The sequence below is a fragment of the Dermacentor variabilis genome, chromosome 5 (genome assembly GCF_050947875.1).
Source record: "Dermacentor variabilis isolate Ectoservices chromosome 5, ASM5094787v1, whole genome shotgun sequence".
Lineage (NCBI taxonomy): Eukaryota > Metazoa > Arthropoda > Arachnida > Ixodida > Ixodidae > Dermacentor > Dermacentor variabilis.
In genome coordinates this window covers 36211828-36230581 of record NC_134572.1, presented here as the reverse complement: position 1 = coordinate 36230581, position 18754 = coordinate 36211828, and the positions used below count along the sequence as shown (strand labels likewise).

At 47.8% G+C, this 18754-nt stretch overlaps 1 protein-coding gene across 2 annotated transcripts in view; it reads right to left on the bottom strand.

The window, feature by feature from the left end:
* Positions 1-18754, bottom strand: part of LOC142582427 (uncharacterized) — a 98450-nt gene that overhangs the window by 45265 nt on the left and 34431 nt on the right. The window contains exon 1 of one of the 2 annotated variants that reach the window (XM_075692134.1): positions 15510-15872. The exons of the other annotated variant lie outside the window; for it this stretch is intronic. Within the exon in view, the coding sequence (XP_075548249.1) occupies positions 15510-15624 (115 nt within the window). The 5' untranslated portion in view covers positions 15625-15872. Of the gene's footprint in view, positions 1-15509; positions 15873-18754 lie in introns of those variants that run through there. 2 annotated transcript variants of the gene reach the window in all.

Below are 18754 nucleotides of genomic sequence, written 5' to 3'. Positions count from 1 at the left end.
AGACATACCTTGATAAAAAGATTGATATTTAAACATTCGATGGGGGTATGGCTGCTTCTCGAAGAGAGAACGAAACGGGCCGCAACTATAGACCGTTTTTTCGTAGGCGCCGCCATATTGTGAATGCAGTGGCGCCGCCTATGAGCAGCGCCATACTGGCTTGGGTGAAAGCGGTCTTCGGCGGTAGGCTCTGGCGTTTTCTTTCGCGGTCGTGCGGTCTGTTTAGTATGACGTGCGGCTCCTACGTGGTAAAAGGTTCTGTGAGACGTGCTGAAGTGGTTTAAGGCGCCATGGCAGGAATTTCTGCTGGCGTTGAGGTGGACGGAACACACAGCGCGATGTGCGCGCGCAAATTTGAGCCTACAATCAGCCTCGGAGATCAATTGTGTATTTCCGAATGTTCCTATCACTAATGTAACCTATTGCAGTATTATCCTCTATTTTTAAGCTGCGGTTTAGGAGCCATGAAACATACGCGACGATCGTAACAGCGTGGGTACCGTTCCGCTACGATAGGAGCTGTGCTGTACGTTATACTTTGACAAGCGTTCAAACTGTTCGCTGAAGGTTACATTGCGTAACTACTTGGTTGGATGGATGAGGTTTCTACCCACGAATAAAATAGTTTTGGCTAGTAATAGCAGCATACCTTACAGTCTGAATTAAGCTTGTCCAGCAAAGCGACCGTTTACGAAGATCGCGAGCGTCCTAAGCAGTATAGTAGGTGCTGGATCACACATATCTTTGTTCTATATAGCGCATGGTCCAAGCATACAGCATCAACCGTTATATATTTATAAACGTTGTGCGGTGTTAGCCCGCTTTCTCTTGCTCTTTAGAGAAAGTGGATGATAACCGATTTTTTTTTCTGTTGTGTTCGTTCAGTTCTCTACGACGCACTCACACGTATTACGGAAATTTTGCGCTCAAAAATAGCCATCGCAGTGTTTTTATGCGAACCCTCTCATATATTATGGCTGTATACAGGCCAAAAAGGCAATGCCGAAGCACACAGCTTATATATGTATCGTGCTGGCTCACCAACCGCAGTGATCGCTGTGTTGAGCAGCGCCATGGGCCTCATGCAGCAAGGCTAGCGTAGACATATGGTAATTTCAAGCATACTAGACTTGAAATACGTGAGAATGATGCCAGTGTATCACAAATATTTGATAACGCCTGCCGCTCAGATGTTTCATGGTTGCCTTAGGTTGGCCGTGCACGAGCATGCGCTCTTACGTTTTACTCCCTACGCCAATCGATCAGACAGTGAGGTGATTTATCATGTAATGCTGGTAATACAGAGACGCCGGTTTCCTTTGTTGAATTAATATCGATATAAGCAAAATAGTAAACAACACATACACGCACCGCGACTGATAATGCGCGTATACCGCGACTGATTGTGCGCGTCACATTTTTGCACCAACAAGACATATTTCTGCCTACAGTAGTTACCGATGCACCGAAAGGCTTTCCTGACGACCTTATATGAACGAACATGTCGTAAATTTCACAAAGTAAGTTCTAAAACATCTCGAAATCGTTCCGCAGTACGCGACAGCAATGCTTTCAAGCAGCGCCGCGCCGGATCACCCAAGCCAGAGAGGAGGAAAGGCTCTCTGCGCGTCCTATCCTCCTCGCCCGATGAAACGGTCTATACTGAACTTGTCCTTTATTCACACACACAAAACCTTACGCGAGAGAGAGAGAGAGAGAGAGAGAGAGAGAGAGAGAGAGAGAGGGGGACAGGAAAGGCAGGGAGGCTCTGTCCGTAAAAGTATAGGTGCCAGCCAAACACCACGTTGGGCATATTATTAGCGAAGTCAGGCGGCCTGTCGATTGGAAACAGTTCCTACGAGCGAAAAGCTTTGCGAACTCCGACCTCTGTATATTAATAACAACCACTTCATCTTGCTGTACGCACTTGTAATAGCCCCGTTCCTGTGTTCCTGTTGATGTTCTCGATAAGGTTTGTCTGCGTGGTAACAGTCACATTTGCCATTAGTAGGATGGACTTCATCGTGAGTTACAACGTTACTCTGCTGCGTCGACGGGTTCCTCACGAATTGATCGAGTTGCGCTCTTTTTCGAGCCCAGAGCAAGAGCGAAGGCACCATATAGGCACCGTGTAGTATTTTGCGGTCAACAATGTCCTGAATATAATGTTCAGCGACAGTCCCTGGGATCCGTTCTAGCGCACCTTGACACTAGACCATTGTCCCTCGACACAATTTTCACATGCTGCTGACAGAAGACATCGCAGGTGAAGGCGACGAAGGGACTACTTCGGTTTTTGAGAGAGATGGGATTGGACAAGCGGCTGTGACAGTGATATCACATACCATGCCAGATTGATGGACTCTAACGGACGATGTGTGTGTGCTGTGCTATGTGCTCTCTCTCTCTTCCCCTTCCCCATCTTTCATCGCCCCATCCCTCTCCCAGGTGTAGGGTAGCAAACCGGTTAAGCTAAACTGGTTAACCTCCCTGCCTTTCCTTCTCCCCTTTTTCCTTCCTTCCTTCCTTGCGGTCAACAAGAAACTCAGAATGAAGCGTCACGGCCGCTCGATCGAAAGGAAGTGTCCGCATTCCCGTCAACCGAAGTCGTCACTGGTTAAAAAGCGAAGCGAAATTCTCCAGTAGTAGTCGAGTTGGGGGTCGAACCCGCATTAGAGGATTAGGGAGTAGGTTGTCGAAAAGTTCGAGATGCCTGGTTGCCAGAGTTCCAGCGCTAAAAGTAGCCAAAGCTACCGCGCACAACTGCAGCAACAACCGCCACATTGGCAGGCTACCTTGGAGGTTTATTCACATTTTCGCGGCGAAAAGAAAAAAAAAAGGTGTCGGCGCCTCAGTGTGGGCGCTGATATCCTTCCGAGACTAATATACGCATGATGACAGAATACGACAGAAGGCAAAGGGACCATATGTGAAATTTACGACGCTTTTCGTTCGTAAGAACTGTTTGCCATTGGCCAATTGCCTTCGTAAATATTATGTCCAACATCACGATTGTCTGGTGCATTTTCCTATGAACAGTTATAGCGTAAAAACATTCTTTCTGAATACAGCCCCATGTTAATAGTGCAGTTAATGATGGCTCTGACCCTTGCTGGCTCTTTAAGGTGGTATCGGGACGTATAGGAAACGGAAGCAGGACTTGTGCTGTAGTCCACAAATATCGAAGAGGGCGCAGCGACGCTCACTGACTGGTACGCAGACTGCCTCGGCAAGCAGGTCGCGGAGGAGCGGGACTTCTCTTTCAAAACGCTGAACTTCACCTCGAAACCGAGCGTGTAGGAAGACGCTCGTCGTCGTCGTCGTAGTATCGGCGACCTCGATGCCGCGACGAAGACTTGGCGTCACGCCGAATTCCAGTTTGGAGGGAGAGACATGATTCAAGCGACGCCGCACCTTGGTTCACGGCCGGAAGCAGCCGTATGGCCCCAGCCTCCTCTGCCTCTCTCTCTCTCTGTCTCTCCACCTCTCTGTTTGACTGATAGTGTGTGTATTTAGCATTAAAATTATGCTGCTTGTTTTCTTTTTATACTCTTTACTATATCTTTTAATATATTTTTTATTGTCACAACCATGAGAAGTTTGTTGCAATGCTACTCTTAAAATCATGTGTTGCCGTACAACCAGGCCTTGCCGATAGCCGCATGCTGTAAACTTGCGTGCGTGTGCGTGTGTCTGTGTGTCGCATACAACTTACGCACCGTCATAAGCTTTAAAGACGTGAGAATACAATTTAAGAACCGTTAGCGAGCCAAGCATATTCAAACGAAAAATAAAATGAAGTATGTCAAACTTTCTAAAGCTGTAGGAGCAACCAAGCACAGACAGCTGCAACGAAGCGATTCCGAAGAGTCGTGCATTCGAGAATGATGATTGCCGACACTGGCTGCAGGCCAGTGTACGCTCAAGGTTAGCACGAGTGCGGGACCAAGCAAATGACATTCTTTAAGTGTCACGACTTGGCTATCGCTTGCGACGTCCTTGCGTATACCGTTTTCGGCAAGCGCGATTTCGATCACGAACATCTCAATGATAAGGTAATGGGGCGAAAATAAAGGCATTGCACGCTCGGTCCCGCGTATTCCTTCTTGGCTCCATCTACAAACATTCCCTTCAATGACTCCGTCACGACATCCCGCGATATCGATTCCAGCACGTAGCGCACGCATATTATATACGTATAGAATGAATATCGAGCGTACCGTGAACGCACAGACCGTAATGTTGAAGTCGTCTTGGCATATCTCTCTTCCCCCCCCCCCCCCCACTTGCACTCGCAATTCGCAGACCGGCAAAAACAAAGGGAAGCTCGCAACTTACGCGTTTTTCTTCGTCGCACTCTCGCTTTTACGTGAGAGCGTCGAGGGGTGAGGACGTCGACCTGCGATTCGTCGCACAGGCCCCCGTAAACAGTCATAAGTGTGAAAAGGAAAGGCCGTAAGGAAGACAACAATGACAACGAACGCGGGACGCCCAGATGTAGTGCTTCGCAGAGAAAAGAAAGGAAGGAAGGAAGCGTCGGCTTCTCCTTGCCAACTGCGTGCAGTGCAGTCAAAGCTACCTGTACCGGCAGTTCATTGCTAACTAGTAGTAGTGGCTGCGGCGCCTTAGAAGAGGAAGGGCTTGAGAATTTCGCGTAGTTGATCTTGTGATGATCGTTCCATTCAAACAGTGTCGCGCACGGAAAGAGTAGAGTCGAGCATGGGCGAGCCCTTCTGGATTTCGTTTACGATTGGCTGATGGTACCTGCAGCTTTCGCTACACTGCATGGAGCTGCTGAGACGGAGTACAGGAAGTCCTGCAGGGCAGGGGAGTTGGGTGTGTGCACGTGAGAAGGTGGGTGAGTAAGAAAGGTGGCGAGGGTGGTGGTGTTCCAGGAAGGAAACCTGACGGCGCGGTAACCTCCCGCTGTCGGCGTCATTCGTCGGCACGACTTCGCATCCGCAGGAAGAGGGGTTGGGGGGCGTCAGCTGCACACAGCTACGGTGTTGTCTTTGCTCGCTGGTCACGACGTCGCGAAACGGGCGTGCCGCGCTTGACATTGGTGCATCGGACGCACGACTTGCGGTGCCGAGCCGCGCGTGCGGCACTGCGGCCGGTTGCAAATTACGCGCAGCGGCTGCGGATCGAAGAGGCTGCCAATGTATAGGATGGCGGGCCAGTTCCGCTTGCTGCATGCTGACCCTTGCACGATAGTGTTTGGATGCGGGCTTTTTCGTTGAGGGTCGAATCAATACCTAATTTGATATAAGTCACGAAGGAACACGCGTGCTAGCAAGGGCGATGTCGTGTGGACATTTCCTGCCTGATTAAGGGCAGACTGAACACACTGCGATATTGCCAAGGTGTGCACTGTCTCATGTCTGTTTATTAGCATTATTTTTAAAATTTGTCCTGACAGAAGGGACCATGGCGAGACCACTGGGTTCCTAATCCCCGAACTCTTATCTTGCTGAAGCGTGCCCAGCATCTTTTCGTGTTGTGGTTCCTTTTCTGTTTCACCTGCATAACAGCCCGCCAGCAAAGCCAGTATAATGAACCGCGTGACCTGGATTATTTAAACTCTCGAACTGTCTATCCACTGCAAGAACAGTTAAGATGTAACTTGAACCATTAGGCGTGCAGCGTTCAGCGATTGAAACGCGATACCCAGACCGTATATGACGGCTGCCGCTTTTTGCGCCACCGGATAGCGCTGGGTGATCACTAGGAGATCAGATGCAGTCATAATACGTCACAAAGGCTCTCGCCTTCATCGTGTATACCGCAATTAATCAGCTCGGTTTTCCCAGCTCTCTGCAGTAGCGCAAAAACCGCCAGCAGCCACGTGCTCCGAGTATGGCGTTTCAATTGCTGAGCACTGTACAATAATTTTTCTTATTAGATTGATAAGAAAAGACGCTGTCGGGCACGCCCAGCAGTCACTCGCTGTTCTATCGCGGCCCTTTGTTTTGCATACGCCATCGACTCAGAAAGTCTGCACACCGCCTGTTTTCTGTACTACTCCACCCCTTTGTCACACACGAAAGCTTCCTTTCTCGCCCCCTAAACCAGGTTACTTATCACAATGACGTTATCACTACGCCTCTATAGACTCGCTGTGGCACTCCCGCGATGTCTGTTCAGTGGCGAGCCTTACTGTGGCGTCACGTCCCCAGTGCTGTTAAAGTTGATTGTGGGTGGGTGACCAAGTGGGTGACCCAAGTGGGTGACCAGTGGGTGATCCAAGTGGGTGACCCACCAGAGCAACATTTCCTCCAAGTTTCTCACGATTTCCTATCAGTCCTCGCTTCCTTCCTTGCTGCTGTCGTCTCTGGGTGCGCCGTCGCCGAGGAAACCTTTCCGTGTATTGGAGCGTCTCTCCGCCAAGGAAGATCTCAGAGCCCCCCGCCAGCGAACCCATCTCCATATTCCGTGCGCGCAGCAGAGCGCGGCTTTTGCGCTTGCGAGCGCGGATAGCAACCTCAAACCCCCCGTGCGGTTGCGTATCGGGGGGAAGGGGGGGGGGGGTCGAATGGGGAGCGCCGAGTGAAGCGGATTGCCTGCTCGCGCCTGTGCCTCTGTCATACCGCAGAAGCGGTCACGCGAGATAAAGAAGGCGCTCTGTGGATTTCGTTCTTTTCTTTTCAGTCAGCGCCTATGGGTCTATTGCGTCAGTGTTCGCATACCTTCCCCTGCTGAAAGAGGGATGCAGTGGTTGTTCACTGTTGCGAACGTGAATCGTACACACGAACCTCGTGTCGCATCGCTCAAGTGCCCATCCCCTATTGCTTCACTGCCATGTGCTGAGCGAACGACCTTTCCATTTGTTCCCTTTTACACTGCTTGCCTCAAGCGAGGACAAAGTTTTAGAAAGAATTCCGAAACAAAATGCGAAAAATATAGAGCGTGAGAACTTTCGTTAATTTTCCAGTTAGAATAGAGGCGGAAAGCCGACATTCTGACACAATTATTTACTAACCGTGCCAGCAGCAAGGCAATGAGCTGGAAATTAAAATGATCCAGCCGCAAGAACAAATTAAAACATTTTCTTATTGTTAACTCGACATATGGTAAGAGGCGACGAAAACAATACGTTTCGGTTCATTTCAATGAATATGATCCGTTCCAAGAAGTTAAAATCATTTTTATTCAAACCGCACATTCATGACTAACTGAACATGGAGAAAAAGCGTTCAATTCTCAGATCTTCCATGTTTTATCAACGTTCTTCTGGGGCCCACAAGATTATTAAGGTGACGGTTAAAAGAATTTGATTGCTCGGCATATGATCAAGCTATCAAAAATAATTTGTCTCCCCTGTTATGCTCTTGTTCAAGGGTATGACGCCGTCCCTCGCTGTCACCTGGGAGCATACTACATATAGTACGTACACGTATGCACCCTGCTGCAGCTGCTGCTTTGATGCTGCAAGGTGGATAAAACTGAAGTGTTCGTTGTCATCATCAAAAGCACTCAGTACAATAGTACAGTAGTACTAACATACGCATATTTTCACCCTGCGGCCTTGCAATTATCTCCTCTCGCTTGCGGTTCGCTCCAGCTGCACTATGAGACGTCGCAGTTAGTCTCTTCGATGGCGTCGCTCACCTAGTATTTGACGTTTCATTCATTTGTCATTAGTGTTTGATTTATGACTGCGTGGATCTAATCTTCTTTTATGCGCTTCGTGAATCGTCGCTACCATCGCCCGTTGAGATGCCAAGAAATGTTTAATAATACCATACGCAACCCAGGCTTCATGGTATAGATAGAAAATTTTATGCGTTATGGATAGCAATTTATGCCCACTTTGTCGTGGCACATAATGAAGGGAACGGAAGTGCCCTTAGCAGAACGGAAGAGCCCTTAGCAGCCATCGAATGGGCAGTTGCGTTGTTCTGTATCGATCTGGGACTCTGCACTCTATTCTCGGATATAAACGGCTATGATCAACGTAAATAGTAAAAATACCATCTCTCTGTATAATACTCCCAACAAAGGCCACGGCAGTGGCAGACACAGATGACTAAAGATTAATGAAGTACGCAGAGATAGTTAGCTCAAGGTGGCTTTTTAGGTGATTTCTCTAACAATACTACAGGGCCCTATAGGAAATAATCACGTTGCCTTCACACTGCTCAGGTTAGCCTGGCTATAACTTGTTAACGAGGTTAATCCAGAGCATTGAATCATGGCATCTTGCGTGGCTGGTGTAGAGCGTATTACACATAAAGCTCATTTGATTCGCGTTCTTTAGGTGGTCCAAGGCCACACCCAAAGAAGGGCAATGCTGATGATTTCTAATGACACCTTAAAATCTGGGTGGCGACAAATAGCCACCTAGCCTTTGCAAGTTACCTATGTTAAACTATATCGCAATCTAGCACACAGTCTATCTGCCTTATCTCATAAAGTTACCTACGCCTGTGAGGATCGTTCCTGATTTTCTTTAACTGATACTCTAAACTTTTCTTGGTTATCTCGACCACTGACCAGTTAGCTCTCCCATGAGCTTTGAACCCGAGCGCCTTTGGAAGATGGATATTCCCTAAATCACCTGTTGCGCGAGTGCCTGTGACACGAAGATGAGATTCATGATCGTCGACTGCTCTAGGAAAACTACAGTAAGATGGCTATTCGGGCTAGTCGGTCGATGTTCGTGCTGAATTTTGTTGGAAGCCTCGTTTTACATCTCCCGTCTTCGTTGTCGCGCTTGAAATAAAATTTAGGAAAACTAGATGACAGGCCCCTCGCAAAGCAGAAGATCCTGGAACCCTAGCGTCGTGCGTCTGCGACGGGAAAGACCACGAAAGCTCTGCTACGCGCTTCTTGAGTTCTACCAGCTTATATGACCGCCTGTGACTGACTGAAGGATAAACGCTTATGCATGGGTGTGCGTGCATGCGTGCATACTGTGAAATTTTCGTCTCTCATATCACTCCTCTTTCCCACTTCCCTGCAGTGCAGGCTCTACTCAACTGGGCTCGGCCTAGTTAACCTTCCCTTGCATTTCCCTTATCACTTCTCTCTCTCTCTCTCTCTCTGTGCGGTTCTGGGTGGGTCCTGCGCGGCCTCTAGCAGTATTGCCCGTAGGGTTGCCAGCCAACGAGCGAGAGTCCCGCGGTTGCGCAATGCGGACAAGGGGGGAAGCGCATCCGGTGAGGCGCGCGCGCGCATCGCACCGTGAACTGGCCGCTCATCGATGTTTCCCCTTGCGGCCCCTCATCGGTGACGGTCGCGGGTCATCGCTCAGCGACGACGCCGACGTAACCCGGCGCGTAACGATACAGCGCGTCGTCCCGGCTCTTCTTCCTCCCTCGGTCTTATCTGTCCTTCTCGACAGGTAGCACTGTCCCATCTCGTTTCGACCGGCCTCCACAGAGAGAGAAGGAGTAAAGTTGTGGTTAAGTTTTTGACTGGCAGGTTCCTCCCGGAGGGAGAGAGTAAGCCCCTCCGCTCTTCACTACGCTGCAACGAAAAAAGTTGGACAGCAGGTGCAATTAAGCCACCAAATGGGAACGCGATTCGAAAAATTGCCGACAAGAACAGCGTGATAGCTGCACGGAATGCGTTTGTTTCTTTCTTCTGTTTTTAAGTTTTCCGACAACGCGGAGGTCCAAGCTACCACGATAACAGGCATAAATCATCTCATACTCGTGTTCAAGGAGTGCCACGTTCTATCTATGTTCGTATATATAGTGCGCGTCCTCTTCAGAATTTGATTCTACGTGGGTGGAACCAAGTAGTGATATACTTAAATGCACAACGCTTTGTTACGGTGTGTGACACTTATTTTGTTTTCACGGGAAGAAGCTAATGACAGGGGGAAGTGGTTGCTTCAAAGTCACAGATCAACCGGAGCTTCGGAGCACCTTACATTTATGGGCGCATGCGCATAGCGTAGAGATCAAACTGAGATATGTTCCACGTCACCCGAAACAGACAATTGCAAACAGAACACAGAACATCCATAGTTGGCGACAACAGCTTAAGGATTACAAACAAGCTCCACCTACAAAAACGCATTGCCCCTGCCCTTAACCTCTGAAAGAGAGCCGAGCCAATTGGAGCAGTGTAAATGCTAAGCTAATTGGAAAATAAAAGCTAGTCATGTAAAGTCATGAAAAGACAGGGCTAGTTGGTACATGTTGAGATTACGTGGCACTGAGTTTTGCAATGACAAAAATTTACAAGGAAGGGTACAAGGACGCAGAAGGACGATGCGCAAAACTACCAACTCTTTATTTTTGTTAGAGAACACGTTAATACACAGAGCGATCACTTTGTATATTAACTTGTTCTCTAACAAAAATACTGAGTTTGTAGTTTCGCGCTTTGTCTTTCTGTGTCCCAGTTCCTTCTCTTTAATTTCTGTCAGTGCAAAACTCAGTGCCACGTAATCATCAACAGCTATTTATTTCAAAAGAAATGTCACCTATGGCTAAGCAAATGTATAAGGATCGTCCATAACATTGCCCAAGGCGTTCAGGTTTCATCCTAAAACCACTGACACGAAGACCCACTTGTACGAAGAAAACAGTTGTTTAAAATAAGCGCAGTCGCTTGACGTCAGGTAAATAAGCGAACCTAATTGGCTGGCGCCTCCATGCAAATTTGTTTGAGTTGGACAGCGTACATATATTCTTTTAATTCATAGGCTGTCTCTGAGTGTTTATGTGCTCAGGAATCTGTGAATGGAAGCAGGCTGAAGATGCTGGTATGAGTTCGTCCAAGTGCAACTCAAAAAGGTTCGGATGTCCAGCAGAGTGGCATTACTTTTTTTCTGTTACCTTTACTTTAGTAGCCGCTTGAGACAACGTCTCAAGCGGCTACTCGCTCAACCTGTCCGTTTTCTTGTTTGAGATATTCTTAAAGTCGGCTTGAGAGCAACACCTACGCTTCCACTGAAACGAAAATTAAGAACCTGAGCGCACGTTTTTCGCCATTCGCTGTTCTTGGCAAATGAACCCACTCAATGTCATGTTTCCTCGACGTTTTTTTCTTTAGCAGGACCGTCCAACTTTTTTCTGCAGAACGTAAGATTTTAAGCTGTGTTTATACGTCAAGCAATGCCGTTTCTAGCCTCGCCACTTGAAGTCAGTATAAATCCATACTTATCGATGGTTCTGGAAGCCGCTAAGTGAGTCCGCACACGTCAAGCGCAAATATAATGCTCGGAGGGAAGTAACTGAGAAGTTTGTTGGGAACTCAAACAGATGACGCTTCTGTTTCTGGCGTATGCTTCGTGTACGAAGTTTTGCGAGATTCGAAAGCCAGCCCCATCGATAGCGCTCGGCAATGACATCACGCCCTGGTATGGCAGAACCCCGTGCAGCATACACTGCTGTGTGCAGAAGACAAATTATTATGTGCCAATTTGCAATAGTCAGACAGATTTACAACAAACCTCTGACACTTTGTAGGTGAGTGCCTGGAATGAAAATGAAACTATATGTTGCGTTAAGGTCTGCCTTCGGATTGATTAAAAGCTGTTCTAAAAGCGAACGCATACGTGTCATGAATTGCTTTGCCAGGGGCTGCATGACACATGCGCAGAAGTTCAGTCGATTTGTTTCTAGCTCTCAGTTATTTTTGTACATCAAGTGCTGAAGAACTCCGAGCGTGAATTTCTTGGGAGGTCACAGCTAACCATATGATGAAGCCCAGCTATGCGAAGTACTTTCATTTAATATCGCTTGCTCTATTATAGCTGAGACCAGGGAATTACCTGTTCAAGCTCTAGTCGTTGAGGAAGCTCTTCGACAATTTGTCGTTTTAAAAACGCAACAAAATAATAAATTGCAGCCTATTTTCCTTCAAGGATCTGCCCGAATGTGCAACGCATTATGCTCTCATCGCCAGTCCCTTATTTCCCAGGAAAGTCAATTACCTCGGCCACACATGGATTTTCCGTCTTGGCATTTCAGCGATACCGTTCGTGGCTAACAGAATTCCAAAAATTGATAAAAAAATAGGCAATGCATCCACCAGAAATATAATTTCTGACGCTCCTGCACATCGGTCGATTGCGAGACGGCAACATGTTCGCATTTACTGATGGATCTACAACAGAGACCAGCTCCACATCTTCCTTTTACGTCTCAACGCACAACGAAAGTAGCAGCTACCGTTTGTCGCAAAAAACGTCTTTTACTTCGGCAGAACCATTTGGGATTCTCCCGGCAACAATATACATTGCTGATAACGAAGTAAATAACAGTTGGGTCATATATTCTGACTCAATTACAGCCCCTAAGTCCTTGGTTCGATACTGTTTTTTTTTTAATGCCAGTTCCTGTTCGCTATTCTATGTAGTGGCAAATACACTGACCATCGTTTCATATTATGCCATAGAGTTCACCCGCAATGTATTCCCAGTCATAATGGTATAAATAGAAACTAGGTAGCCGACCGGCTGGCAACGGATACTTACTCCTGGAATGTGATAACCCTTCTCGAAACCGTTCAATTTGAGGCCAGAAACGTTCTACGTAAGATGCGTAGGACACTGTCTGAAGATATGGGGTTAAATATGTCATTGTCTGCGTCAAGTAGACTCTGCGGTTTGCTGTAAAACTGAAGGTTGAATGCAAATTCTATACCCTTCTGCACCGTTTATGACTGGACGTGGCCTACACACTTCTCTTTTTACGCCACGTGAGAAAGGAGACAACCTGCAAACGCGCATGCTCGAACACTCCAGACGCTTCCAGAGCACTCCAGAGCAAGTAGAGCACTTGCTCACAGACATCCCACAATATGATCAACAGTGAGTCTGTTTTCGAGATAGGCCACTTGGACAAACGTAAATTTCTATTAGGAAAATGCTTGGCTCATGGTCATGCCACGCTAAAGCGAGATGTGCCTTGACCGTTCTACGGGATTTTCCTGTAAACAGCAACCTTACTTATTTGAGTTCATTTGTACATTTTTATGAACTATGTAAACTGAGTGTTTGATGTATAGACTACTTGAAAAAATGGCATTACAGTGTTACGTATACAGTAATGCTTTTATTAAACAGTGTACAATGACTTCTACATAACGCGGTATGGTACGCGTGTGTCTTTTCTACTTGTTTAGTTTGGTTTTGTCTACTGTTTATACTTATTTTTCGTAGAGTTAGTGTGTTTGTTTCTGGCACGTGTGTGACTATTTATAGGGAAATCGATAATTACAATTTCTCAACAGTCTGCTGGGATAGCCGGCTCTAACGTGTCCTACTGTCCTATCGGTGTGTTGTGATTAATCAACAGCAACTTGCTTACTTGCATCGGATGTGTGTTTGCCGAATGATAATATCAGTTGTACGTGATAAGCATGTTGTCAACGCAAATGGCGCCTGGCGCTCAACTTTCAAGCGCTATTACAGGTAGAGGAACATGTCACAAACATATGTCTATGCATGATTAATTCCCGCAACATAATAATGTTACGTCCTTGTGAAAATGAATTAAGGGACAATATAATTGCCCTTGTATAAAAAGATATCGTCAGACGCCGTAAGAGGCTATGGAGACCAACCTCGAGCAAGAGAGGGGGACACTTAATTTTTGACGATAATCAAAAACATGTTTTGATTGCGCAACTTATAGTTGCCAATTCAAATATTTAATATATGCGCACCGTCTGTGCAGCTGTACCAAATTCACAGTGGACATTAATGAATGCACTTCGCATACAGTCAGCCCTCTGCATGCAGCGTCCATAGAAGGAAACGCGATGTGAAAGTAGCCCCGAGTGTATTAAACTCACTGCATTCTGTGTCATATCATATGCCCCTAACGAGTTGGATCATCTACTATTAATGACCTTTGGGCCCGTATTCACTTCTTACCTTAGAACTGCTCGTCGTATTATTGGGCCTATCATTAGGGAAGGGGGACGGCCAAAGGCAAGGAGAACTTACGAACGAGAAGCTTTCTGAATCCGGCCCTTGTTTCTTTTGCATGTGAATATGTGACATTTATAGAATTACGTGCAAAGCTTTCTATTTCCCTTTCCTTGCAACACCTTTCCGAAAAAAAAATACTTCATCCTCGTTTGCATAAGGCTATACGTTCATGTCCTCTATTTTATTACGTGCTGTACCATCTTGTCAAAGGAACACAAAGTAGCTACAGGTCCCTTCAAGCTCTTACGCCTTTCAAGAATCGCAAGTTGAATTAATTGAGATGCTTAGGATCCGTCACAAACGTCCGCCCTTTGGAGACAAGGACACTTTTGGTCAAGGGCAAAATACATATACAAGCACGAGCTCTCTCTGGTGAAGGCGACTTATCCGGCTGCCCGTCCTTGAGGTTATGACAGCGCCTAAAGGCGCAGCTGTTCTTTTTCTACGCTTTTTTTTATCACCGAACATCTCAACAAGTCAGGTGTGCAGTAGCCGTGCAGTGAAGTACAGTTCAGTTTACTTCTGAAGAGGCAGATGTGCCAGTGCGCAAAACACGAAGGGAACGTTCCTTGATAAAAAAAAATATAAAAAATAATAATTTAACCGTATCCCATGTGGCGTATTGTAACTGTGACTAATCGAAATTACAGTTTGAATCAATAATTGGTGTTTCGTAACGGAACGACTTGTGAACTTTTCAATTTCAGGCAGGTACTGTTTCGTAATATCACATGAAGGGCTGGAATTAAGTTCGATGATCGGTGGTCATTCCTGCATATAGGGATGTAGAGAGGCCTGACCTAGCCTTCCTAACCATTTGAATGATAGAACGAAGGTTTGTTTGCACTGGTTTCAGGTTCTGCTTGAGAACGTTGCTTATTGACATTGCCAATTTTATTGCATTAGCATCGTTGCCGCTCGACATGCTCTATTTTGTTTCTTTTTGCCCCTGCGTCGGTTCACATCCACGGAGTAAAAAAAGAAAAGAAGTGCGGTAATAGTCCTCCGGCACGACTCAAGTACAAGAAGCACCTCGTAGAGCCACAGACACCCAGGGTCATCGAGGTAGCTCCTTCGCACCAGCGACCAAACTTGTTTATTCTTTCTGATTGTGATTGCGAAACATCAAAGCTAAAGCGACACAAACGTATTGATGGCAATTTGTTTAAGCAGTATGGAACATTTTGAACAGCGCAGTCAAGTGAACACGATGAAACTGGAACGCTCCTAACAAGGGCGCTCGGAAGTGATAACTCTGCAGTGCTGAAATCAGCCCCTGATGCGCTCCGATAGCTTATTTCGGAGTTACGTGTTGGGTTCTTGAAAAAGCTGACGTCATTTGCTATCTAGGAGCGCCGAAGTTGCAAGCGTGCGCATTGCTTTTGTCATCGCAGCAGCCCTCAAGGAAGCTGACGCTGGCGCTCCTCACGCACGGCGTGACACCGAGTGGCCGACCGCGACATGGAGGCGCCGCCGTCGTGACGCCCTTCCGTCGAGAAGCGACCAGCGGTCAGCGTCGGCCGACTCCGTCGACATTCCCAGGGCCGGCCCAAGGGGGGACGGGCCACGGCAGCGGCACGTCTAGCTCGGAAGCAAGAGCCGGAAACCTGCTCACCTGGACTGCTTTTCCCAGCGCTAGCGGCGACCGCGGCATCGGCGCTCGCGACGACGACCAGGTGCCACGCCACGGCCAGCGCGGCGATGCACCCGCCGGCGAGCGTAATCCTCATGGTCGCGCACTGAGGTCCTGCACCACACGGCTCGAACCAAGGTGCGGAAAAGAACGCCTCAGGCAAGGGCTTGGTGGCGGTGTCTCGGTGGTCGCCATGGGACCCGACGGCGGCTGGCGGAGCCGAACTCGCGCGGCATTATCGTCCTTTGGTTCTCGTTTCTTGGGCTTCCCGCGGCGGCGGCGGCGGCGTCGTTCCTCGCGGCCCCGCCGGCCAAGACGGAAGAGGGCGAGTGAGTGGGGGAGGGAGGAAAGGGCGGGGGACCTGACCGTACAGCGTTGCGGCGGTCGGCCCCTTCTGACGCTGCGGCATTCCAAACAGGTTTGGCTCCCTAAGAAGAGGAGGGGACGATCCGACGGGCGCTGCCGTTTCTTTCCGCAGCGAACACCTTACACCTTCTCTCTTTCGGAGGATGGAAAGAAAGAATGAGAGAGTGAGAACGCATATGCTCAATCTCCGATCCTTAAGTTATTTGGTAAAGCTGCATCGATGTGCGCGCAGGATATTGGTGCTCTTTCACGTAGCTCAAATTAGTTTGCTGCACACACCGTTTTCTGGGAAATAAGCTGATAAAAATTTCACGGATATGAAGGCGGCCTCCAAGATGTACTCTGTAAACTGACAACAGCTATTATGCCAGTCAGCTGTACAGTGACGCATAGCAGAGCTCTGTGTTGTCGCTCTGTGTTATAGCCGCCGCTTTTCTGCAGCGTCTGACAAACATAAAAATAAAAATTAAATAAGAAATGCCACACCCAAATTCACTTTTAGTTTTCTTGTAAATCAACTGCTGTGGAGAAACTGACGTAGTGCGCGCCTCATCAACTTCACTTTTTCTGTTCTACAAAAAAAAAAGGAATAAATAAATATAATTCATATCATTAGTTTTCAACGTTTCCAGGACGACGAAATAAAATAACAAGGATAGACTGTTCCCAAACTTTAATATTTTTACAGCACGCCGTGCGGAACACTCGGCTGTGCTCTGCTCAGTTGGGCAGCGTCGCCCTGTTCGTCGTCAACAGCACTGCTTCTCCAAATCAGCCAGAATCGAACACGGGCGCACGTGACTCGCTCCTCGCCAGCGCACCGCGAGTCTCGTCGTCCAGGCTACCGGAGAAACAGGACTGCATATGCGAAGACTTCGTCCAACGTCAAGCGTACATGCACGGAACCCTGCTCTTCCACCCAGACGGCTGCCGCTGTTAATCCCCGGGACAGGCCGGCGGCCCTCGCCGATGCACAGCGGGAGCTGCGGGGCGCAGCCAATCTGCATTTTTCTTTCGTGCTTGCTTGGCTTTGGAGAAATTCCCCTTCGGCCAACGCTGCCACCCCTTTGGCTGCGGATACTTGCATTGACGGGCCACTTGCGCGCGGAGAGAAGGAAGGCCGCACTGCCGGCCTTGCCCACCTCTTCGCCCTCCTTGCAGCCCAGCAACCGCCGACGAGAAGCGATGCGAACTTGCCATGCGTGGCCGACGCACCTGCCTGTCGATTCATTCCGCCCATGAACGGGCGGCGCTGGGGTTCAAGGGCTTGCTTAACACATTCGGCGTGGTGTGCGTGCTATTATCACCGCAGAGAAATGTTGTCACGTTGAAGTGACTGCAAGAAAGCAGACAGTGCGTAAACCACGAGTCACGAACTCTATTGAGTGAACTCGTGTCCAGATAAACAAGTGACGAAGCACCATGACAACGGCGAGCACAGTCGCCGGCCGCAGAAATTTGATTGACGGGTCAAGTGCAACCGGTTGCTTATACATGACTCATCGTGAAATACAGCGTGATTGCTGGTGTGCGCGCGCGCATTTTCAAGGATGTATATACGCCACCATTCGCGTCGGCGCCAGCAACCTGATCAGATAAAACTATTTTGCTATGGGATCAGCGACAACACTCTGGAAATTTCGGATAAATGTAGGCGTGTCTTGCGCCGAGCGAACTTCGTAAGAGCGGTTAGATGGTGAAAAACGGTCGCCTAAAAAAGATAAACAGCGCGCTTGTGTAGACACGGAGCTCTTTCTCGTTGCTGTTGCTGCGAGATAGCTGAAGTAACGTTACTGTGATGAATGAAGAAATGTGATGTCACATCGAGTCGAGTGGCGTGCCGGTTTCGTTGTTGTAACAGGAGAACTTTGCATAAGCGGGAGCAGGAGAGAAAAGGCAGGTAGTTTCCTTTATGGATATGATTTTAAAGGAGAGGTTGGCGACTTCATGTGGCACCGGCTACTCCTCGTCCCAGAACAAACAAAATAAATGAAGTCACGAAATGTGGCGAACAACACGGACAGAGACATGAACATTATTCGAGGAAGCCACAAATGTTAGTCAGATAGAAAGCAGTCTAACCAGAGCAAATGTCTGGTTGACTACTCTATACTGGGTGACGGTGAAAAGGCATAAAGAACAAGAAAGATGGCAAAGAAGGACGAATCCGTGCACACACGAAGATGATAAACTTTATTGTACGAAGGGAGCCCGAGGCGCATATAGCAACGATCGCAGGCTGTCTGTTCGCACGTGTTATAGCGCAAGAAAACCACAGTTTCGCTCTAAATTCGAAGCACTGACAACTGTAGTAAAGTATTGGACAGCTATACGAAGCGAGGTGCTTAGTTTTACATGGAGCATCAACTGCAGTAAGCATTCGCCTACAAATTAAATTAACAAGAATGTTGTCTCGCGCGCGTAGATAAACATGAACTGGTCTCACTAGCTGACCGCAAGCCCTTGCTTTCACAACGCTAGTGTGATGAAGAGCATCGGCAGCTGGGATCAAAAGCTTGGGGCTGCCGCTGGCTTCACTTTGTAGGACGAATATTAAGGCGAAAGCCTTTCTAGGCTCATGGCGAAGTTTGTGTCAGCAAACCTGACCACGTGAGTGTCCGCCAAAGCGTCGTCACGCCATATGAAGACAGATTAAAGACAGATTGAAGAATGAAAAATGATTGATAGTGACAGTTAGCGAATAATGTTACAATAGAAATTGGTAGAGGTTAGTAATGACTAGTAATGATTAATAATGGCTACTAATGACTCTGAAATGACCAGTATGTCTAACGACGGCTTGTAATGACCACAATTGATTGGAAATGACTAAGAATGCTTAGTAATGACCAGTAATGACT